This window comes from Gymnoscopelus microlampas (assembly GCF_963454915.1).
Source record: "Gymnoscopelus microlampas genome assembly, chromosome: 15".
Classification (NCBI taxonomy): Eukaryota; Metazoa; Chordata; class Actinopteri; order Myctophiformes; family Myctophidae; genus Gymnoscopelus; species Gymnoscopelus microlampas.
This window is the reverse complement of record NC_139952.1, coordinates 34,234,490-34,259,839: the sequence shown is the minus strand read 5'-3', so window position 1 is coordinate 34,259,839 and position 25,350 is coordinate 34,234,490. Positions and strand designations below refer to the sequence as shown.

The window sequence follows — 25,350 nt, the reverse complement described above, 5'->3', positions numbered from 1 at the left end:
AGGACAAATTATTTAAACGCTTGTGTTGACCTGTATATCTGCACAGTGCACCTTGTCTAAGGAACCGTTCACCTTTTGTACACAGAGATGCTAAAATTGATTGCAGATATTGTTTAATATTAAAGACAATGGACTTGGCCAGAGGAAATCCAGAGGAATTCCTGGCATTCAGGGTTCAAGAGAGAGAGAGAGAGAGAGAGAGAGAGAGAGAGAGAGAGAGCCAGAGAGAGCCAGAGAGAGAGAGAGAGTATCACTCCTTTATATTTGGAGATTGAGAAGAGGAGGTCTTTCCATCATGGAAAGGGAGGTGCCTCCCAGCTGGAACTTTATATGAAGCAGGATCAGGGTGTTGTACCTCTGAGCTGTTAGGAAGTTCCTGAACACTCCGAGACCACAAGCTCTGTGGACAAACTGTTCATTCAGCACTCACTACTCCTGTAGTTTGTGAATTCCTGTACACTCAGGTAAGTCAAGGCTTCTTTCTATGAGAAAAGAAAATGTCATGTTGTTCATTCACCCATGCACTAATAACATCACAGGAAAGTTCATGTACTCATTTTTTATCACAAATTCAGTTTTTCTGTCCATGTTTAACTGCTGTTTAGCTTTCAGTGAGAGGTGTGGTAGTTTTGAAATAGAACAGACTGGTAGATACCACATGTGAAGAAATAACATTACGTATCCTGCACTGTGGGTCAACTCCCTCCTGATAAATGTGAAAGTAAACATTCCTGACAGATTACCTTTAACCTTTTATCCACTTTAACCAAAATGTGTTCTATTCAAAGTAGACTTATTAAAGCATACACATATATCAAACCAGGGACTAAAGAGGCATTCAACAACTGTATAGTGTGTCTAGATCAATTTAACTGCCTGCAGACTGTACATTATGCAGTAATTAGTAGCCTGTAGATATTGTCTGCCACTGTTGGTTCATAAACTGAGATTATGTAACATTCAAATGGAAATGTCATTGGCTCATTGTTTCCTTTCATAGCCACTTGGTTTATAGGCAACTTTTGTAAAGCACATTTCAACAACAAGGCAATTCAAAGTGTTTTACACAAAACATGAAATGCCAAAATAAACACGGACTTTTGAATACAATTAAAAGTTTAAGAGTTAAAATAAGAATAAGCTCAAATAAAACAGATACCACTACATACAGTAACTATGCCAGGTACTGTATGTTTGTACCTTGTTCATGTAGCCTATCCCTCATGACAGTTAACACAAATGATAGAAGGGAGGATGTTAGGAATAACAAAGAAGTGATAACTTTACAACTACACATTAAGATAAGAGAACAGGTTCAGATGCTTTTCTATCATAAAATCTTATCATTCAAACGGTTTTGTATCTGTGCCTTTGGGAGATCGTAACTGAACTAGACAGACAGTGTGATAGGTGTGACCTACAATTGCAGTGATGCACAAGGTTGTATTCTGGTTTAGTGAATGACATTATCATTAATGTTATTGTCATTCATGAAAAATACATTGTACAATAACTCCAGACCAACATACTGCTATCATTTTGTCTGCTAAAATGTCATAATCTTGTATCTGATACAAGATAATAAAAATATACTGTACAGTATATTATTGTGTTGCTGAGATCATTTTCTAAGTTCTAACCACAATTACTATGGGACTTTGATGTTAGTATACTGTATACCACAGTGTCTTTTGAAGCAGTGCACAGTAATAAGTACATGCAAAATGCCAGCCTTCTCTTTCAAGGAACACAATGTTATGAGGGTCAAATTAAGTGTGTAGTAAGTGTGTGTTCTCACATGAAGGCTACATAACAAAAATCACACTGGAAACCCAACACTAGCACTTTCATGCAAGGGGTAGTGTCTGGTTAAGAAATGTACGTACAGTAGGAACTGTACTTAAAACCTATTTAGTGGTCACTGAGACGAAGAAGAGTTGGCACTCTTATTCGTCTGTTGGATGTAGAGGAATTCAACTGATGGGGGAAGGGGGCACCAATGATTTTGGATGCACCGCTTATCAGTGGCGTGTCCATGGGGCGGCCTGGACAAGGCACAAGTGCCACTCATTGTCCTAAACTATGATTGGCTATCTGCCCAGTCAGAGATGGGTAAACCGTACTTTCGTTTATAGGTGCAATTAAACCTGAGAGTACCTTTATATAAGAGAACCTTTATATTACATTTGTATGGTGCCATGCTGTTGTTTTTGGTAGGTTTATTTATCCTTTTAATTCAACTTTTAGACCTGTTGTAACCTATACGTTGTTTAGGTTGTTGTTACCTTTCAATCCGGGAGCCACCTCTGTGTCTCAACTGTGAGTTGTTGCTATCCATATAGCAAAATAATGTTTTATTTATTTGAACGTTCTCAGAAAACTTAGGTTAGGTTTTAGAAGGCGTTTTTAGAATCGGCCTCAGGTCTAAATGGGAACACAGGAATGTAAGACACCTCACGTTAGTAGTAGATATGGGTAGTGGAGACTGAAATGCTAAATTAATGCTATTTTGAGGTTTGTGTGTGTGTGTGTGTGTGTGTGTGTGTGTGTGTGTGTGTGCACTTCATGCATAAGTCAGTGCCCCACTTGAGCCAACCCCGTCCAAAAAGTGTGGAGACTGCTTTGCAGTTTGTGTTGTGAGTGACTGCAGATTACTGTGCCAAAGGGGATGAGGGATGATGTGAGAATACACTGGATGGCTGTGAAGGGGAATTATAACCCCTTTTTGTATCTGTCTGAGGAAATACAGCCATTGTTGTGCTTTGCTGATTAGGTCGTTTGCGTGAGTATTTCATTTGAAGGAGTTATTGATATGAGTTCCAAGGAATTTGAAGGGATGGTCGTCAATGTGAACAGAGGTTTTATTTATTTTTTCAGATGCCAGAAGTCTATGATTATTTCCTTGGTTTTTGCTGAGTTGAGCAGAAGGTTGATTGACTCTCTGGGTGACCTCAGTGCGGTACTGGGTCTTGTTTTTGTTGGTGATGAGTCCAGTTATTGTAGTGTTGTCTGCATATTTGAATATGTTCACAGTACTGTGAACAGAGCTGTGACAAGTCTTCTTCCGGGTATCGAGGGACATACAGTATCATCACAACAGCGCTTAGACTCACAGACAGAGACAGACCAATTTCTAGACGGCTCACCACCCTACAGAGCCACGCTGTAAAAATTACAATAGAAAGGCACAGAAGGCACAGGCAGACAGAAGAAACAATAAATAATTATAGTAATGTATGTATGTGATTATTAAAAACCAGACAGTCCTATTTTAAGCTGTAAATGTGTTTGCCTGAATGACAAGAAAGGTGCAGACATGAAGCACAACATGTTTCAAGTAATGTTCAACATAGTTTACGATAGTCAAATATTTGCAAAGCAGGCATCAGTCATATGACCTTATACAGCACATACAATTACTGTAACTATAGGCAATTCCTGATGTTAACTGCTGTTGACATTACTGTGCCTACAGGTTTTCAGTGTAATCACCGAGATGGATACAGTAGATAAACATTGGGATTAGCAATGGGATTGTGGTGGCTTACATTGCATAAACTGTAGAGGATGTTTGTCCACCACTTTACCATAATGACATTAACAGCGTAAGATGTAGAAGTTAATTCATTCAATTTGAGTTCATATATTATTATGAACAGTTAATCGTTTGCATCTACCTCTGTGGTTTTTCTCACATTTACCTTACTCTACCTTAGAAGTCCTTCTATGCCTCTGCTTGGTTAGTTCAGCCTTCCTGCCGTTTCTCAGCAGTGATCCACCACATATCGAACAAAAGCAATGGGAGAATAACTTTAACAAATGCGTGCATGACACCCACAATTAAACATATTAATTAATCAACTAGATTTGTGCCTCATGTGGCAAAGCCTTTCATTGACAAAATCCCCATGGCAGTATGCTGTTCTCAACAGGGCCTACAGCAGTTTCATCTAGATGGTATCACAAAGTATGTGAATGTTCTTTTTGTCCTCCACACCCTTTTTGTAAGGGGGAGTACATTTATTACATTTAAACCCTCTGCCTGTACAGAAGTTGATGATGTCATCTGATGTGACACAAAAGTATTGGCACTGGCAAGTAGGCTAGAATGTTCCTGCAGTAGCTGAACTACCAATGGGCTGTATTCTAGTTATTTGCATGCACAGGAATTGGTGTGGTTGTTTTATAGCATTAGCAGCAGTCTCTAGGTCTTTTTATACATTTATTTTAATGCTAAATAATAATGTGATTGCTTGTCCATTTTCTGCTGCATAGAAAGTAGACTTCTTGCATTTTATGCATAGTGGGGAGATCCCAAACAGAAAATAAGTGTGAAAATAACTAATACCTTTAAGGCTGAAAGATTTCTATTTAAGGTTTGGTGTCTCTTCCATACAACAGGATTATGGTGTTGCTTAACCACTTAAGCCTTGTTGTCATATGATGAATAGTGATGTGACGCGTTGTGAGCTTGTAGATCTGCTATTTTCTCATTTTTTATAAGGATGCCAGTTTTAAAGTGTTAAATGTCTAATTGTTTTACTAAGATCAGCAGTCTTAGTATGTATCTAATGGTGTGACACCATCTGTTAATCAGGTGGTAAAGGCAAAGTAGTAGCCCAACTGTGTGTTTGTCTTTCAAACTGAAGGTGTTTATTGGTCTTGCACTCATGTTACAGTACAGTGCATCTTGAAGTTCCTGTTTCAGATTAGTTTCTTGGCATGCTAAAGAAAACAGTTTATGTTGGCATTTAATTTGTAGTCTTTGCCAGGACTCAATAAAATAGATACAGTTAGATATTTGGAAATGTATGAATTTAAAGTTGCAGGTGCATTAGGGGGTGGGGGGTTGGGCGATGGAGAGAGTAATTTTCTTTGACAAAAACAAAACATTTAAAGGGTAAGTGATATTCTTTGGTTAAAACAAAAAGTATCTTGTTAAAAGGTTAAATCACTATATTCTGATGGTAATCATTGCTATAGAGTGTTTGTTCAGTAACAGGAGTCTCCCCGTCTCTCCAGCTCTTTAATAAACAGAAAGTACATTTTTCGGTCGGTGTCAAAAACTCATCCAATCAGGAGAAAGTACCCATTTTTAAGCTTCATTTTTATAGTGTTCCAGTTCCATTTTTTTCTGCTCATTTCTTTGTGTCATCACTTCAAATTTCACTTGTTTAATCTATATCCTGATTGAGTTCTCTATCTTGATTCGATAAAATTGAAAACGAAACTGAAACGAAAATGTATTTTGTGTTTAATAAAGAGCTGGAGAGACAAGGAGACTCCTTTTACTGAACAAACACTCTATAGCAATGAGTACTATCAGAATATAGAGCTATTTAACACTTATTTTAACCAAAGAAAATCACTTACCCTACCTTTAACCTTGCTAGTGGAAGGGGGGGGGGGGACAAGACAACAGGTCACACAGGACCGGTTTGTTTTTTTATATGTACTAGACCATACCCGGTCGACGCATCTGTGGGGGGATATGCGCACATGATCTGGCAACCCGGGAGGCAGTTCGTCCCATAGCTGGGCAGCCCCGTAACCATGGCGACAGTGTTTGACACAAAAACGCTAATAAGAAGCTGAGATTTGATGAAATTGAAAAACGGGCTTCACAGTTAAGTTCAGATGGTAATGGTCAATGGCTGTGTGCAAAATCAGAGCAATTGGTCCAGCCACTGAGGAGAACCGGGTAGGTTCACCTACTCACTCACTCACCACTACAAACGGACGGACAGAGGTTACTAGAATTATAGTAGGACTAGACCATACCCGGTCGACGCATCCGTGGGGGGATATGCGCACATGATCTGGCAACCCGGGAGGCAGTTCGTCCCATAGAATTATAGTAGGATGTATGGCGTGGCTCTGAAATAGGCTAGCCGTCTATGAGAGGGTCTGTCTGTCTGTGTGTCTGTCTGTCTGTCTGTCTGCTTCTAATCTTGCAAACCTCTGGACCGATCAGCACCAAACTTTGCATGTACGCTTCTGAAGTCTGAGATCCACGATTATTGATTGTTTGTTTTTGTCTCCGCCAGGCCGCCTGTCCGTCCGTCCGTGTGTGTGTGTCCGTCCTTCTGTCTGCGACCACCTAATCACCCGGTCGCTTTGAAATTGCGCACACACACTCCCTGGATGCCACAGCAGAACCTCTGCCCCACATTTTTCAGATCAGCCGGTCATAGCGCCACCATGAGGCCGACTTTTGCTAAAAACATTTTTTGATATTACTCCTACAGATTTTGTCCAAAAAACACGCAAATCGGTACACAGTATCTCCATAGCCATGTGATCAACACGGATCTGTCTGATTTTCCATATTCCATCCTGATTGGCAACAATTGGCTTCCAAAGTTTGCAGGATTGGTTCATTTCGAACAAAATGCCTCAAATCATGAACGCAGCATGTGATTTTCGTGAAATTTTCCACGTAGATTCCCACTTGGCTCAGGAAGAAATGCCACTTGAAAACGTTAAAATCAGCCTCATGGTGGCGCTATAACAGGCCGATTCACGTTTTTAGCTATAACTGCACCGATCTGTGTGAAACTTTGCACGCACACTCCCTAGAGGCCAAGGAAAAACATTTGCCCTGCATTTTTCATATATGCCTTTTAGAGCGCCACCAGGAGGCTGAGTTTTGTAAAACATTTTTTTTGCTCTTACTCCTTCAGATTCTGTCCAAAAATCACGCAAATCGGTACACAGTATCTCTATAGTCATGTGATCAAGATGGATGTGTCCGATATTTCATATTCCATCCTACTTGGCTAACATTGGCTTCCAAAGTTTGCAGGATAGGTACGTTTTAAACAAAATTCCTCAAATCATGAACGCAGTGTGCGATTTCCGTGAAATTTTGCACGCGCATTCCCACTAGGCCGAGGAAGAAATGCCACCCTTTTCACATTGGCCTGTTATAGCGCCACCAGCAGGTCTAATTTAGCAAACCGCATTTTTGGAACAAAATGCCTCAAATCATGAATGCAGTGTCCGATTGCCGTGCAAGGCCTAAGAAGAAATGGCAACCTTTTCACATTGGCCTATTATAGCGCCACCAGGAGGCCACAATAACCTACCTGACCTGGCGGAGACTTGTGCTCTGAGGAGCACTTTTTCTAGTTTTTAATTTATAAAACAGACACATTTTATTCTAGGATTTAGCTTAAAAAGATTAATAAATAAATACATTGTGTAAATGAATCATAGCAGTAGTTATGTTCTAGAACAAGTCATGAACATGATTATTATTGATTACAAAAAAACTTCTACCTCTATTGTTGATCATCTCTACTAAAACACCTGATGCAGTGTTTCTCAAACCTTTGAATTTCAAGGAACCCCAGAACTCTCAGAGTATACAAATGTATACTCTCAGAGTTACAAACCTGTAAGGGTCCATTTGGAACCCCCGTAAGGAATCCTGAGGGTCCCTAGACCCCACTTTGAGAACCACTGACCTAATGGATAAACAAATGATATGCATTGCACCTTGTAAATGGAAAATGAAACTTGATTTACATATACCACTATGAACTGAACTGAAGACTTAAATGTCCTTTTTGGGGGTTTTAGGACAAGATGGACCCCACCGCTCAACAGGCGAAGCAAAATGGCCACGGACAGAACAACGGCCCTGTGGCTGGAATATTTCTGGAGAAGACAAAGGAGAAAATAACCATATATCAAGCAATGAAAAAACGTCTGCTCAAGCCAGGAACAGCATTAGCTCTTCTTGAAGCACAAGCTGCAACAAAGTTCATCATTGACCCAGTGAAAAAACGAAAACTTACCATTGAAGACGCTGTTGAAGAAGGCATCATTGGATCCGAGATGAGGGAGAAACTCCAAGCAGCAGAAAGATCTGTCAGTGGCTACACAGACCCCTACACCAACCAAAAAATCTCTGTATACCAAGCTATACAAAAAGATTTGGTCCCAAAGGATTATGGCCTGAGGCTGCTGGAAGCACAGATATCTACACATGGCTTGTTTGACCCCATTGAACAGCAATACATTTCAATTGCATCGGCAATTGATAAGGGCTACTATGAAAAGGACTTTCTCAATGACCAGATGGAGGAGCTCAGAGTGTTCTACGACCCAAACTCTCAAGACAATCTCAACTACCACAACCTTTTGCAGAAATGTATGGTGGAAGCTGAGACAGGCCTGCGTCTACTCCCAGTTCGCATCACTTTCAAAGGCCTACGCAGAGGTGTTTCCTCCACCGAACTCCTGGAATCACAGATCATTGACAAAGAAATATATGACAATTTGCAGAAAGGGAAAACCACAACGCAGGATGTCATGCTGATGGAAACAGTGAAAGAATACCTCGAGGGCAAAGGCAGTATCTCCGGTGTAGCACTGCTCTCAACCAATCAGAGAATAAGCATATTTCAAGCCATGAAGCAAGGCATACTGATGCCTGGGACAGCACTGGTTCTGCTGGAAGCACAAGCTGCAACTGGATTCATGATAGACCCTGTTGGGAACAAAAGGTTCAGCGTGGAAGAAGCCATCAAAAACAAACTTGTCGGGCCAGAATATCATGCGAAATTGCGGGCTGCTGAGCGGGCAGTAACAGGGTTCAAAGATCCATACTCAGGTGAAACCATCTCCCTGTTTCAAGCATTGTCAAAGGATCTCATCGTGAAGGAACATGGGATCCGTTTACTTGAGGCCCAAATCGCTACAGGGGGGATAATTGACCCGATCAATAGTCACAGACTTCCTGTAGAAGTGGCCTACAAGAGGGGTTACTTTGATGAACATATGAACACCATACTACAAGACTCTGGAGATGACACCAAAGGCTTCTTTGACCCAAACACAAAGGACAATCTTACCTATCTTCAGCTAATGGAAAGGTGTGTCATTGACCCTGCCACTGGGCTCTGCCTCCTCCCCGTCAATAAGTCAGACAAGCTGAATTTCATCTTCATTGACTACCAAACTAAACTGGCTCTCAAAGACATGAAGGTGAAGGTGGCATGTGGAAAATACATGGGCATGACAGTATCTCTGTGGGAACTGCTGATGTCAGAATACTTTAATGAACAACAGAGGCAAGACATCATTCAACAGTACAAAGAGAGGTCAGTCCCGGTCAATGAAATCATCACTACAGTGCTGGAGATAATAGAGAAGTCTGTTAAAACTACCAAGGTTGTCTTTGAAGGCATCAGGGAGACTGTCACCGCAAAGCAGCTGGTAGAGGCAGATATCATAAGTGAGGAGGTCCTGGAGGAGCTTAAAATGGGAAAGAAGACAGTAAAGGAGGTTACTGAGGATGAAACTGTACACATGTACCTGCGAGGGAAAGACAGCATTGCAGGCATTCTACTTCCCAATTCTCAAGTAATGACAATCTATCAAGCCAGACAAAAGGGTAAGCTGATGCCAGGAACTGCTCTAATTCTACTGGAGGCCCAGGCAGCAACTGGTTTCATTATAGATCCCATTGGAAACAGAAGATTTTCAGTTGATGAGGCCGTGAAGGCAAAGATTGTGGGTCCTGACGTTTATCAAAAACTATGCTCAGCGGAGAGAGCAGTGACTGGCTACAAAGATCCGTACGATGGCAAAAAAATCTCTTTGTTCCAAGCCATGCAGAAAGAGCTCATCCTACACGATCATGGAATTCGCCTGTTGGAGGCACAGATTGCCACTGGTGGAATCATTGATCCTGTAAACAGCCATCGCATCCCTGTCCATGTGGCCTATGAGAGAGGATATTTTAACAAAGAGATGAACGAGATCCTACACGATCCAAGTGATGACACCAAAGGATTCTTTGACCCCAACACTCATGAGAACTTGACATACTTGCAACTCATGGCCAGATGCGTTACAGATCCCAGCACTGGCCTGTGTCTACTGCCTCTCAAAGGCAAAAGCACCAAAATCAATATAAGTGATAACATCAAAGAGAGATTCAGAGCTACAACAGTCATAGTCAAGTATGGAAGATTCAGCAGTAAACACACAACACTGTGGGATGTTATCAACTCAGAGTACCTTTCAGAGGGCAAAAGGCAGGAATTATTCAAGCTCTATAAGTCACAGAAAATCACAATTGAGGAAATCATTAGCATCACTTTGAACATCATTGAGAGCAAAGAGATTAAACAACAAGCTGAGCTGAACTTCAAGGGACTCAGAGGCGAGATATCTGTTGTTGATCTTTTGAAGCTAGAAATTGTGGATGAAAAAACATACAAAAGTCTGATAGAAGGCAAACTGACAAGCAAGGATGTGATGAAGATGGACAATGTGAGAACCTACTTGCAAGGAACCAGCTGTGTGGCTGGGGTGATTCTTCCTTCTTCAAAACAACAGCTAAGCATCTATGAAGCACAGACAAAGGGCATTCTAACACCCGGCACTGCCCTATGTCTACTAGAGGCACAAGCAGCCACAGGATTCATTGTCGACCCTTTGAGGAATAAAAAGTTCACAGTGGAGCAGGCTCTGAAAGAGAAGTTAATTGCCCCACAAATGTATGAAAAGCTCTTGTCAGCTGAAAAGGCAGTCACCGGTTACAGTGATCCATATAATGATGTAAAAATTTCGATTTTCCAAGCCTTGAAAAAGGACCTGATTGTGAAGGACCATGCTATCCGTTTACTTGAGGCACAGATTGCCACAGGTGGAATCATTGCCCCGCTGAAGTGCCACATACCACTAGAAGTTGCTTACAGGGAAGGATACTTTGATGCTGAAATCAATCAGATCCTGTCAAGCCCTAGTGATGACACTAAGGTTTTTTACTACCCAAAGACACAAGAAAATCTGACATACAAGGAAATGCTGGGTCGATGCATAAAGGATCCAGAAACAAGTCTGTTACTCCTGCCACTGGACGACGAGGCGAAAGCTACGGACACAAAAGAGAAGGTGTATACTGACACAGAGATAAAGCAAGAATTTGAAAAGACAATTGTGAGCATATCAGTGGGTCAATATTCAGGAAAATCACTTTGGGACTTGCTTCACTCTGGATACTTCACGGATGATCAGCGACTAGAGTTAATTGAGAAATACAGAACAAGGATTGAAACCATACAAAGCATGACTGCAATTGTGATCACCACCATTACCAAGCTGGAGCAGAGTGAAGCCCTTAAACCAACAATGGGTCTGAGGAAACCCATCTCAACAAAGCAACTTTTGGACTGTGAAATAATTGACATAAATACATTCAACAGTATAGAAGAAGGGAAACTGACTCTTGAACAAGTAAGTCAGAGGGATTCTGTAAGAGGATACCTCAAGGGAACTGGAAGTGTTGCTGGAATTGTGATTCACCCATCTAGACAAGTAATGAACATCTATGATGCAAAAGAAAAAGGATTGCTGACACCTTGTACTGCACTGGTGTTACTTGAAGCCCAGGCAGCGACAGGATACATCATCGACCCTGTCAAAAACAAGTTCTACTCAGTTGATGAGGCAGCTAGAGAAAAAGTAGTCGGACCAGGCATGAATGAGCCACTGCTGTCAGCTGAACGAGCCATCACAGGCTATGTGGATCCTTTCACAAATGCAAAAATCTCACTGTTTGAAGCCATGAGTAAAGGTCTAATTGAAAAAAGCTATGGCACGCGCCTACTTGAGGCACAGTTAGCTACAGGAGGCATAATTGATCCTATTCTAGGACATAGGCTTCCCATTCACATTGCCAAGATAAAGGGTTATCTTAATGAAGAAATGAGAAAGGTTTTGACAGATTCCAATGATGACACAACAGGATTCCTCGACCCAAACACCAAGGAAAAACTCACTTACATGCAACTGATAAGGCATTGTGAGAAAGACCCCAAGACTGGTCTTCTACTTCTGCCCCTTTATGGAGAAGGATCACAGAGCTTTCACACAGATGAGCAAACAGAGCTCACTTTCAAAAACAAAATGGTGGTTGTAAATGCAGGGAAATTTAAAGGCAAGGAGGTGTCATTGTGGGAAGTGTTACTATCTCAATACATTTCAAAACAAAAACGGGAGCAGCTTCTGCAACAATACAAGACGGGAGCTTTTAAAATACAAGAAATCATTGAGGTAGTAACTGTGATCATTACTGAGATGGCATCAAAAGAGAAGAAGTTTAAAGGATTGAGGAAGCAGGTCTCAGCCAGTGAACTGTATGAATCAAAAATTATCTCAAAAGAGCTCTTCACACAGATTATAGGAGGTGAAGTAACTGATGAGAATATTAACAAAATGGAATCAATTCAGAAGTACCTTGGGGCCACCAACTGCATTGCAGGTGTTAGGGTTGAGTCCACTAAAAATGTCATGAGCATCTATGAAGCAAAGCAGATAGGTATTCTGCCACCAGGTACATCTCTGGTTCTCCTGGAGGCCCAAGCTGCCACCGGCTTTATCATAGACCCAGTAAACAACGAGAAACTCTCGGTAGAAGAGGCTGCAGCAAAAGGGGTGGTTGGCAATGAGTGGAAAAGAAAACTGCTTTCTGCTGAAAGGGCAGTGACCGGATACAAAGATCCCTACACAGGAGACACCATCTCCCTGTTTCAGGCCCTTCAAAAGGATCTCATTGTCAAGGATCATGGTATCCGCCTCCTTGAAGCACAAATTGCCACAGGGGGCATAATTGATCCAGTGTACAGCCACCGAGTACCCGTTGAGGTGGCTTACAAAAGAGGGTATTTTGATGAGGCAATGAACCAAATTCTTAATGACCCTGATGATGACACCAAGGGCTTTTTTGATCCTAACACACATGAGAACCTCACCTATCTGCAACTGATGGAGAGATGTGTTAGAGATCCCCTTACTGAACTCAGCTTGCTAGTCATTGTAAAGAAGGGAGAATTTTACTTCTTCATTGATGAGGGAACCAAGCTCATTATGAAATCTACGACAACCACGAAATATCCAGGTGGAAAATACCAGGGAGAGACTGTGTCTTTGTGGGATCTGATTTACTCCAAATACATCACCGAGGAGAAGAGGAGAGAGCTTGTACAACAGTACAAGTCTGGAAACATCACAATTGAACGTTTCTTGGAGATCGTTCTGACAATCATTCATTGTCGTGGTCAACAGCAGACCACAACAACCTCAAATGTTGCAGTGGTCAAACAACAAACACATGTAACCAAATCAGAAAGCCACACAACGAAAACCACTTGTATTACCACTACAACTACAGAGACAGCTACAACTGGCTTCCATGGCATAAGAAAGGATGTGACTGCCCAAGAACTCCTTCAATCAAAAATCATTGATGAGCACCTCTATAAAGATCTCAATGCAGGAAAAATCACAGCGAGTGAAGTGAGTGAAATGGACTCAGTCCGCAAGTACTTAGAAGGAACCAACAGCATTGCAGGAGTGTATGTGCAGTCCACTCAACAGACCATGAGCATCTATGAAGCCAAGTCCAAAAGCCTTCTCACACCAGGTACTTCTCTGGTTCTCCTGGAGGCCCAAGCTGCCACCGGCTTCATCATCGACCCAGTCAACAACAACAAACTCTCAGTGGAAGAAGCTGCAGTGCAAGGCGTGATTGGTAATGAATGGAAAAAGAAATTACTTTCTGCAGAGAGGGCAGTAACAGGATATAAAGATCCCTACACAGGAGACACCATCTCCCTGTTTCAGGCCTTACAAAAGGATCTCATTGTCAAGGATCATGGCATCCGCCTCCTTGAAGCCCAAATTGCCACAGGGGGCATCATTGACCCGGTGCACAGCCATCGAGTACCAGTAGAAGTTGCTTATGAAAGGGGCTACTTTGACGAGGAAATGAACCAGATTCTGAATGACCCTGATGATGACACCAAGGGCTTTTTTGATCCCAACACGCAAGAGAACCTCACCTATCTGCAGCTGGTGGAGAGATGTGTCAGAGATCCCATAACTGGCCTCAGTTTGCTGGTCGTTGTCAAGAAGGGAGAGCTTTACTTCTTTGTTGATGAGGAAACCAAACTCCTGATGAAATCTACAACAACTACTAAAGCAGGTGGCAAATACCAAGGACAGACTGTGTCTTTGTGGGATCTGCTTTACTCCAAATACATCACTGAGGAGAAGAGGAGAGAACTTGTGCGACAATACAAGTCTGGAACCATCACGATTGAAAATGTCTTGCAGATCATACTGACAATCATTCAACAGCAGGCCATGACAACCTCAGAAGTTTCAGTGGTCAAACAACAAAAGCCTGTGCCCAAATTAGAAAGCAGCACAACCAAAACCACTTTTACCACCACTACAACTATAGAGACAGCTAGCTTCCATGGAATAAGGAAGGATGTGACTGCCCAGGAACTCCTTCAATCAAAAATTATTGATGAGCACCTCTACAAAGATCTCAATGCAGGAAATATCACAGTGAGTGAAGTGAGTGAAATGGACTCAGTCCGCAAGTACCTTGAAGGAACCAACAGCATTGCAGGAGTGTATGTGCAGTCCACTCAACAGACCATGAGCATCTATGAAGCCAAGTCCAAAAGCCTTCTCACACCAGGTACTTCTCTGGTTCTCCTGGAGGCCCAAGCTGCCACCGGCTTCATCATCGACCCAGTCAACAACAACAAACTCTCAGTGGAAGAAGCTGCAACGCAAGGCGTGATTGGCAATGAGTGGAAAAAGAAATTACTTTCTGCAGAGAGGGCAGTAACAGGATATAAAGATCCCTACACAGGAGACACCATCTCCCTGTTTCAGGCCTTGCAAAAGGATCTCATTGTCAAGGATCATGGCATCCGCCTCCTTGAAGCGCAAATTGCCACAGGGGGCATCATTGACCCGGTGCACAGCCATCGAGTACCAGTAGAAGTTGCTTATGAAAGGGGCTACTTTGACGAGGAAATGAACCAGATTCTGAATGACCCTGATGATGACACCAAGGGCTTTTTTGATCCCAACACGCAAGAGAACCTCACCTATCTGCAGCTGGTGGAGAGATGTGTCAGAGATCCCATAACTGGCCTCAGTTTGCTGGTCGTTGTCAAGAAGGGAGAGCTTTACTTCTTTGTTGATGAGGAAACCAAACTCCTGATGAAATCTACAACAACTACTAAAGCAGGTGGCAAATACCAAGGACAGACTGTGTCTTTGTGGGATCTGCTTTACTCCAAATACATCACTGAGGAGAAGAGGAGAGAACTTGTGCAACAGTACAAGTCTGGAACCATCACGATTGAAAATGTCTTGCAGATCATACTGACAATCATTCAACAGCAGGCCATGACAACCTCAGAAGTTTCAGTGGTCAAACAACAAAAGCCTGTGCCCAAATTAGAAAGCAGCACAACCAAAACCACTTTTAGCACCACTACAACTACAGAGACAGCTAGCTTCCATGGAATAAGGAAGGATGTGACTGCCCAGGAACTCCTTCAATCAAAAATCATTGATGAGCACCTCTACAAAGATCTCAATGCAGGAAAAATCACAGCGAGTGAAGTGAGTGAAATGGACTCAGTCCGCAAGTACCTTGAAGGAACCAACAGCATTGCAGGAGTGTATGTGCAGTCCACTCAACAGACCATGAGCATCTATGAAGCCAAGTCCAAAAGCCTTCTCACACCAGGTACTTCTCTGGTTCTCCTGGAGGCCCAAGCTGCCACCGGCTTCATCATCGACCCAGTCAACAACAACAAACTCTCAGTGGAAGAAGCTGCAGCGCAAGGCGTGATTGGCAATGAGTGGAAAAAGAAATTACTTTCTGCAGAGAGGGCAGTAACAGGATATAAAGATCCCTACACAGGAGACACCATCTCCCTGTTTCAGGCCTTACAAAAGGATCTCATTGTCAAGGATCATGGCATCCGCCTCCTTGAAGCGCAAATTGCCACAGGGGGCATCATTGACCCGGTGCACAGCCATCGAGTACCAGTAGAAGTTGCTTATGAAAGGGGCTACTTTGATGAGGAAATGAACCAGATTCTGAATGACCCTGATGATGACACCAAGGGCTTTTTTGATCCCAACACGCAAGAGAACCTCACCTATCTGCAGCTGGTGGAGAGATGTGTCAGAGATCCCATAACTGGCCTCAGTTTGCTGGTCGTTGTCAAGAAGGGAGAGCTTTACTTCTTTGTTGACGAGGAAACCAAACTTCTGATGAAATCTACAACAACTACTAAAGCAGGTGGCAAATACCAAGGACAGACTGTGTCTTTGTGGGATCTGCTTTACTCCAAATACATCACTGAGGAGAAGAGGAGAGAACTTGTAAGACAGTACAAGTCTGGAACCATCACGATTGAAAATGTCTTGCAGATCATACTGACAATCATTCAACAGCAGGTCATGACAACCTCAGAAGTTTCAGTGGTCAAACAACAAAAGCCTGTGCCCAAATTAGAAAGCAGCACAACCAAAACCACTTTTACCACCACTACAACAACAGAGACAGCTAGCTTCCATGGAATAAGGAAGGATGTGACTGCCCAGGAACTCCTTCAATCAAAAATTATTGATGAGCACCTCTACAAAGATCTCAATGCAGGAAATATCACAGTGAGTGAAGTGAGTGAAATGGACTCAGTCCGCAAGTACCTTGAAGGAACCAACAGCATTGCAGGAGTGTATGTGCAGTCCACTCAACAGACCATGAGCATCTATGAAGCCAAGTCCAAAAGCCTTCTCACACCAGGTACTTCTCTGGTTCTCCTGGAGGCCCAAGCTGCCACCGGCTTCATCATCGACCCAGTCAACAACAACAAACTCTCAGTGGAAGAAGCTGCAGCACAAGGCGTGATTGGCAATGAGTGGAAAAAGAAATTACTTTCTGCAGAGAGGGCAGTAACAGGATATAAAGATCCCTACACAGGAGACACCATCTCCCTGTTTCAGGCCTTACAAAAGGATCTCATTGTCAAGGATCATGGCATCCGCCTCCTTGAAGCGCAAATTGCCACAGGGGGCATCATTGACCCGGTGCACAGCCATCGAGTACCAGTAGAAGTTGCTTATGAAAGGGGCTACTTTGATGAGGAAATGAACCAGATTCTGAATGACCCTGATGATGACACCAAGGGCTTTTTTGATCCCAACACGCAAGAGAACCTCACCTATCTGCAGCTGGTGGAGAGATGTGTCAGAGATCCCATAACTGGCCTCAGTTTGCTGGTCGTTGTCAAGAAGGGAGAGCTTTACTTCTTTGTTGACGAGGAAACCAAACTTCTGATGAAATCTACAACAACTACTAAAGCAGGTGGCAAATACCAAGGACAGACTGTGTCTTTGTGGGATCTGCTTTACTCCAAATACATCACTGAGGAGAAGAGGAGAGAACTTGTGCGACAATACAAGTCTGGAACCATCACGATTGAAAATGTCTTGCAGATCATACTGACAATCATTCAACAGCAGGTCATGACAACCTCAGACATTTCAGTGGTCAAACAACAAAAGCCTGTGCCCAAATTAGAAAGCAGCACAACCAAAACCACTTATAGCACCACTACAACTACAGAGACAGCTAGCTTCCATGGAATAAGGAAGGATGTGACTGCCCAGGAACTCCTTCAATCAAAAATCATTGATGAGCACCTCTACAAAGATCTCAATGCAGGAAATATCACAGTGAGTGAAGTGAGTGAAATGGACTCAGTCCGCAAGTACCTTGAAGGAACCAACAGCATTGCAGGAGTGTATGTGCAGTCCACTCAACAGACCATGAGCATCTATGAAGCCAAGTCCAAAAGCCTTCTCACACCAGGTACTTCTCTGGTTCTCCTGGAGGCCCAAGCTGCCACCGGCTTCATCATCGACCCAGTCAACAACAACAAACTCTCAGTGGAAGAAGCTGCAGCGCAAGGCGTGATTGGCAATGAGTGGAAAAAGAAATTACTTTCTGCAGAGAGGGCAGTAACAGGATATAAAGATCCTTACACAGGAGACACCATCTCCCTGTTTCAGGCCTTACAAAAGGATCTCATTGTCAAGGATCATGGCATCCGCCTCCTTGAAGCGCAAATTGCCACAGGGGGCATAATTGACCCGGTGCACAGCCATCGAGTACCAGTAGAAGTTGCTTATGAAAGGGGCTACTTTGATGAGGAAATGAACCAGATTCTGAATGACCCTGATGATGACACCAAGGGCTTTTTTGATCCCAACACGCAAGAGAACCTCACCTATCTGCAGCTGGTGGAGAGATGTGTCAGAGATCCCATAACTGGCCTCAGTTTGCTGGTCGTTGTCAAGAAGGGAGAGCTTTACTTCTTTGTTGATGAGGAAACCAAACTCCTGATGAAATCTACAACAACTACTAAAGCAGGTGGCAAATACCAAGGACAGACTGTGTCTTTGTGGGATCTGCTTTACTCCAAATACATCACTGAGGAGAAGAGGAGAGAACTTGTGCAACAGTACAAGTCTGGAACCATCACGATTGAAAATGTCTTGCAGATCATACTGACAATCATTCAACAGCAGGCCATGACAACCTCAGAAGTTTCAGTGGTCAAACAACAAAAGCCTGTGCCCAAATTAGAAAGCAGCACAACCAAAACCACTTTTACCACCACTACAACTACAGAGACAGCTAGCTTCCATGGAATAAGGAAGGATGTGACTGCCCAGGAACTCCTTCAATCAAAAATCATTGATGAGCACCTCTACAAAGATCTCAATGCAGGAAATATCACAGTGAGTGAAGTGAGTGAAATGGACTCAGTCCGCAAGTACCTTGAAGGAACCAACAGCATTGCAGGAGTGTATGTGCAGTCCACTCAACAGACCATGAGCATCTATGAAGCCAAGTCCAAAAGCCTTCTCACACCAGGTACTTCTCTGGTTCTCCTGGAGGCCCAAGCTGCCACCGGCTTCATCATCGACCCAGTCAACAACAACAAACTCTCAGTGGAAGAAGCTGCAGCGCAAGGCGTGATTGGCAATGAGTGGAAAAAGAAATTACTTTCTGCAGAGAGGGCAGTAACAGGATATAAAGATCCTTACACAGGAGACACCATCTCCCTGTTTCAGGCCTTACAAAAGGATCTCATTGTCAAGGATCATGGCATCCGCCTCCTTGAAGCGCAAATTGCCACAGGGGGCATCATTGACCCGGTGCACAGCCACCGAGTACCAGTAGAAGTTGCTTATGAGAGGGGCTACTTTGATGAGGAAATGAACCAGATTCTGAATGACCCTGATGATGACACCAAGGGCTTTTTTGATCCCAACACGCAAGAGAACCTCACCTATCTGCAGCTGGTGGAGAGATGTGTCAGAGATCCCATAACTGGCCTCAGTTTGCTGGTCGTTGTCAAGAAGGGAGAGCTTTACTTCTTTGTTGATGAGGAAACCAAACTCCTGATGAAATCTACAACAACTACTAAAGCAGGTGGCAAATACCAAGGACAGACTGTGTCTTTGTGGGATCTGCTTTACTCCAAATACATCACTGAGGAGAAGAGGAGAGAACTTGTGCGACAATACAAGTCTGGAACCATCACGATTGAAAATGTCTTGCAGATCATACTGACAATCATTCAACAGCAGGCCATGAGAACCTCAGAAGTTTCAGTGGTCAAACAACAAAAGCCTGTGCCCAAATTAGAAAGCAGCACAACAAAAAACAATTTTACCACCACTACAACAACAGAAACAGCTAGCTTCCATGGAATAAGGAAGGATGTGACTGCCCAGGAACTCCTTCAATCAAAAATTATTGATGAGCACCTCTACAAAGATCTCAATGCAGGAAATATCACAGTGAGTGAAGTGAGTGAAATGGACTCAGTCCGCAAGTACCTTGAAGGAACCAACAGCATTGCAGGAGTGTATGTGCAGTCCACTCAACAGACCATGAGCATCTATGAAGCCAAGTCCAAAAGCCTTCTCACACCAGGTACTTCTCTGGTTCTCCTGGAGGCCCAAGCTGCCACCGGCTTCATCATCGACCCAGTCAACAACAACAAACTCTCAGTGGAAGAAGCTGCAGCACAAGGCGTGATTGGCAATGAGTGGAAAAAGAAATTACTTTCTGCAGAGAGGGCAGTAACAGGATATAAAGATCCCTACACAGGAGACACCATCTCCCTGTTTCAGGCCTTACAAAAGGATCTCATTGTCAAGGATCATGGCATCCGCCTCCTTGAAGCGCAAATTGCCACAGGGGGCATCATTGACCCGGTGCACAGCCACCGAGTACCAGTAGAAGTTGCTTATGAGAGGGGCTACTTTGATGAGGGAATGAACCAGATTCTGAATGACCCTGATGATGACACCAAGGGCTTTTTTGATCCCAACACGCAAGAGAACCTCACCTATCTGCAGCTGGTGGAGAGATGTGTCAGAGATCCCATAACTGGCCTCAGTTTGCTGGTCGTTGTCAAGAAGGGAGAGCTTTACTTCTTTGTTGATGAGGAAACCAAACTCCTGATGAAATCTACAACAACTACTAAAGCAGGTGGCAAATACCAAGGACAGACTGTGTCTTTGTGGGATCTGCTTTACTCCAAATACATCACTGAGGAGAAGAGGAGAGAACTTGTGCAACAGTACAAGTCTGGAACCATCACGATTGAAAATGTCTTGCAGATCATACTGACAATCATTCAACAGCAGGCCATGACAACCTCAGAAGTTTCAGTGGTCAAACAACAAAAGCCTGTGCCCAAATTAGAAAGCAGCACAACCAAAACCACTTTTACCACCACTACAACTACAGAGACAGCTAGCTTCCATGGAATAAGGAAGGATGTGACTGCCCAGGAACTCCTTCAATCAAAAATCATTGATGAGCACCTCTACAAAGATCTCAATGCAGGAAATATCACAGTGAGTGAAGTGAGTGAAATGGACTCAGTCCGCAAGTACCTTGAAGGAACCAACAGCATTGCAGGAGTGTATGTGCAGTCCACTCAACAGACCATGAGCATCTATGAAGCCAAGTCCAAAAGCCTTCTCACACCAGGTACTTCTCTGGTTCTCCTGGAGGCCCAAGCTGCCACCGGCTTCATCATCGACCCAGTCAACAACAACAAACTCTCAGTGGAAGAAGCTGCAGCGCAAGGCGTGATTGGCAATGAGTGGAAAAAGAAATTACTTTCTGCAGAGAGGGCAGTAACAGGATATAAAGATCCTTACACAGGAGACACCATCTCCCTGTTTCAGGCCTTACAAAAGGATCTCATTGTCAAGGATCATGGCATCCGCCTCCTTGAAGCGCAAATTGCCACAGGGGGCATCATTGACCCGGTGCACAGCCACCGAGTACCAGTAGAAGTTGCTTATGAGAGGGGCTACTTTGATGAGGAAATGAACCAGATTCTGAATGACCCTGATGATGACACCAAGGGCTTTTTTGATCCCAACACGCAAGATAACCTCACCTATCTGCAGCTGGTGGAGAGATGTGTCAGAGATCCCATAACTGGCCTCAGTTTGCTGGTCGTTGTCAAGAAGGGAGAGCTTTACTTCTTTGTTGATGAGGAAACCAAACTCCTGATGAAATCTACAACAACTACTAAAGCAGGTGGCAAATACCAAGGACAGACTGTGTCTTTGTGGGATCTGCTTTACTCCAAATACATCACTGAGGAGAAGAGGAGAGAACTTGTGCGACAATACAAGTCTGGAACCATCACGATTGAAAATGTCTTGCAGATCATACTGACAATCATTCAACAGCAGGCCATGACAACCTCAGAAGTTTCAGTGGTCAAACAACAAAAGCCTGTGCCCAAATTAGAAAGCAGCACAACAAAAAACACTTTTACCACCACTACAACAACAGAAACAGCTAGCTTCCATGGAATAAGGAAGGATGTGACTGCCCAGGAACTCCTTCAATCAAAAATTATTGATGAGCACCTCTACAAAGATCTCAATGCAGGAAATATCACAGTGAGTGAAGTGAGTGAAATGGACTCAGTCCGCAAGTACCTTGAAGGAACCAACAGCATTGCAGGAGTGTATGTGCAGTCCACTCAACAGACCATGAGCATCTATGAAGCCAAGTCCAAAAGCCTTCTCACACCAGGTACTTCTCTGGTTCTCCTGGAGGCCCAAGCTGCCACCGGCTTCATCATCGACCCAGTCAACAACAACAAACTCTCAGTGGAAGAAGCTGCAGCGCAACGCGTGATTGGCAATGAGTGGAAAAAGAAATTACTTTCTGCAGAGAGGGCAGTAACAGGATATAAAGATCCCTACACAGGAGACACCATCTCCCTGTTTCAGGCCTTACAAAAGGATCTCATTGTCAAGGATCATGGCATCCGCCTCCTTGAAGCGCAAATTGCCACAGGGGGCATCATTGACCCGGTGCACAGCCATCGAGTACCAGTAGAAGTTGCTTATGAAAGGGGCTACTTTGATGAGGAAATGAACCAGATTCTGAATGACCCTGATGATGACACCAAGGGCTTTTTTGATCCCAACACGCAAGAGAACCTCACCTATCTGCAGCTGGTGGAGAGATGTGTCAGAGATCCCATAACTGGCCTCAGTTTGCTGGTCGTTGTCAAGAAGGGAGAGCTTTACTTCTTTGTTGACGAGGAAACCAAACTTCTGATGAAATCTACAACAACTACTAAAGCAGGTGGCAAATACCAAGGACAGACTGTGTCTTTGTGGGATCTGCTTTACTCCAAATACATCACTGAGGAGAAGAGGAGAGAACTTGTGCGACAATACAAGTCTGGAACCATCACGATTGAAAATGTCTTGCAGATCATACTGACAATCATTCAACAGCAGGCCATGACAACCTCAGAAGTTTCAGTGGTCAAACAACAAAAGCCTGTGCCCAAATTAGAAAGCAGCACAACAAAAAACACTTTTACCACCACTACAACAACAGAGACAGCTAGCTTCCATGGAATAAGGAAGGATGTGACTGCCCAGGAACTCCTTCAATCAAAAATTATTGATGAGCACCTCTACAAAGATCTCAATGCAGGAAATATCACAGTGAGTGAAGTGAGTGAAATGGACTCAGTCCGCAAGTACCTTGAAGGAACCAACAGCATTGCAGGAGTGTATGTGCAGTCCACTCAACAGACCATGAGCATCTATGAAGCCAAGTCCAAAAGCCTTCTCACACCAGGTACTTCTCTGGTTCTCCTGGAGGCCCAAGCTGCCACCGGCTTCATCATCGACCCAGTCAACAACAACAAACTCTCAGTGGAAGAAGCTGCAGCGCAACGCGTGATTGGCAATGAGTGGAAAAAGAAATTACTTTCTGCAGAGAGGGCAGTAACAGGATATAAAGATCCCTACACAGGAGACACCATCTCCCTGTTTCAGGCCTTACAAAAGGATCTCATTGTCAAGGATCATGGCATCCGCCTCCTTGAAGCGCAAATTGCCACAGGGGGCATCATTGACCCGGTGCACAGCCATCGAGTACCAGTAGAAGTTGCTTATGAAAGGGGCTACTTTGATGAGGAAATGAACCAGATTCTGAATGACCCTGATGATGACACCAAGGGCTTTTTTGATCCCAACACGCAAGAGAACCTCACCTATCTGCAGCTGGTGGAGAGATGTGTCAGAGATCCCATAACTGGCCTCAGTTTGCTGGTCGTTGTCAAGAAGGGAGAGCTTTACTTCTTTGTTGACGAGGAAACCAAACTTCTGATGAAATCTACAACAACTACTAAAGCAGGTGGCAAATACCAAGGACAGACTGTGTCTTTGTGGGATCTGCTTTACTCCAAATACATCGCTGAGGAGAAGAGGAGAGAACTTGTGCGACAGTACAAGTCTGGAACCATCACGATTGAAAATGTCTTGCAGATCATACTGACAATCATTCAACAGCAGGTCATGACAACCTCAGAAGTTTCAGTGGTCAAACAACAAAAGCCTGTGCCCAAATTAGAAAGCAGCACAACCAAAACCACTTATAGCACCACTACAACTACAGAGACAGCTAGCTTCCATGGAATAAGGAAGGATGTGACTGCCCAGGAACTCCTTCAATCAAAAATCATTGATGAGCACCTCTACAAAGATCTCAATGCAGGAAATATCACAGTGAGTGAAGTGAGTGAAATGGACTCAGTCCGCAAGTACCTAGAAGGAACCAACAGCATCGCAGGAGTGTATGTGCAGTCCACTCAAAAGACCATGAGCATCTATGAAGCCAAGTCCAAAAGCCTTCTCACACCAGGTACTTCTCTGGTTCTCCTGGAGGCCCAAGCTGCCACCGGCTTCATCATCGACCCAGTCAACAACAACAAACTCTCAGTGGAAGAAGCTGCAGCGCAAGGCGTGATTGGCAATGAGTGGAAAAAGAAATTACTTTCTGCAGAGAGGGCAGTAACAGGATATAAAGATCCTTACACAGGAGACACCATCTCCCTGTTTCAGGCCTTACAAAAGGATCTCATTGTCAAGGAGCATGGCATCCGCCTCCTTGAAGCGCAAATTGCCACAGGGGGCATCATTGACCCGGTGCACAGCCATCGAGTACCAGTAGAAGTTGCTTATGAAAGGGGCTACTTTGATGAGGAAATGAACCAGATTCTGAATGACCCTGATGATGACACCAAGGGCTTTTTTGATCCCAACACGCAAGAGAACCTCACCTATCTGCAGCTGGTGGAGAGATGTGTCAGAGATCCCATAACTGGCCTCAGTTTGCTGGTTGTTGTCAAGAAGGGAGAGCTTTACTTCTTTGTTGACGAGGAAACCAAACTCCTGATGAAATCTACAACAACTACTAAAGCAGGTGGCAAATACCAAGGACAGACTGTGTCTCTGTGGGGTCTGCTTTACTCCAAATACATCACTGAGGAGAAGAGGAGAGAACTTGTGCAACAGTACAAGTCTGGAACCATCATGATTGAAAATGTCTTGCAGATCATACTGACAATCATTCAACAGCAAACCATGACAACCTCATAGGTTGTTGTGGTCAAACAACTACACCTCAACCTGTAACCAAATAGTAACGCAACAACAACAAAACATTCAGCAGTAGATCCTGAATTACTCTAATGATGTCACAACGGGCTCTGTTGATCCCAACACACAAGAGAACCAATCTGCAGTTGGTGGAAACGTACATCAGATATCCCCTGAATGGCCTCTGCTTTTTTCAACAGACAAGAGTTGAACACAAACTGTCTACTTTAAATCTGTCTCTCTCTGCTTTCTTCAATGGTGAAATTAGTAGTAGTAGAGTACTTATATCATCACATGCAAATTAATGTTTAACAGTTTTTGTTTCACTCTCTCAGAATTAGTGGGTACATATTTTCATCTTTTGAAGTTAGTCTCATACAATGTAGTGTCATCAAATATATTTCAGTTTCAACTCATCTGTTGTAAATCAATTAAAAAATAAAGGCAATAACAAAATATTCAAAATGGTTTGTGGTTTCTCTGAAAGAATTG

General features: G+C 43.4%; 1 protein-coding gene across 1 annotated transcript; it reads left to right on the top strand.

The window, feature by feature from the left end:
* The first annotated feature begins 289 nt into the window (after positions 1-289).
* Positions 290-25,323, top strand: eppk1 (epiplakin 1). The gene is made up of 2 exons (XM_084079842.1): positions 290-464; positions 7,585-25,323. Exon 2 carries the CDS (start codon positions 7,591-7,593, stop codon positions 24,856-24,858), a length of 17,268 nt encoding a protein of 5,755 aa, XP_083935968.1. The 5' UTR covers positions 290-464; positions 7,585-7,590; the 3' UTR covers positions 24,859-25,323.
* Positions 25,324-25,350: the final 27 nt, after the last annotated feature.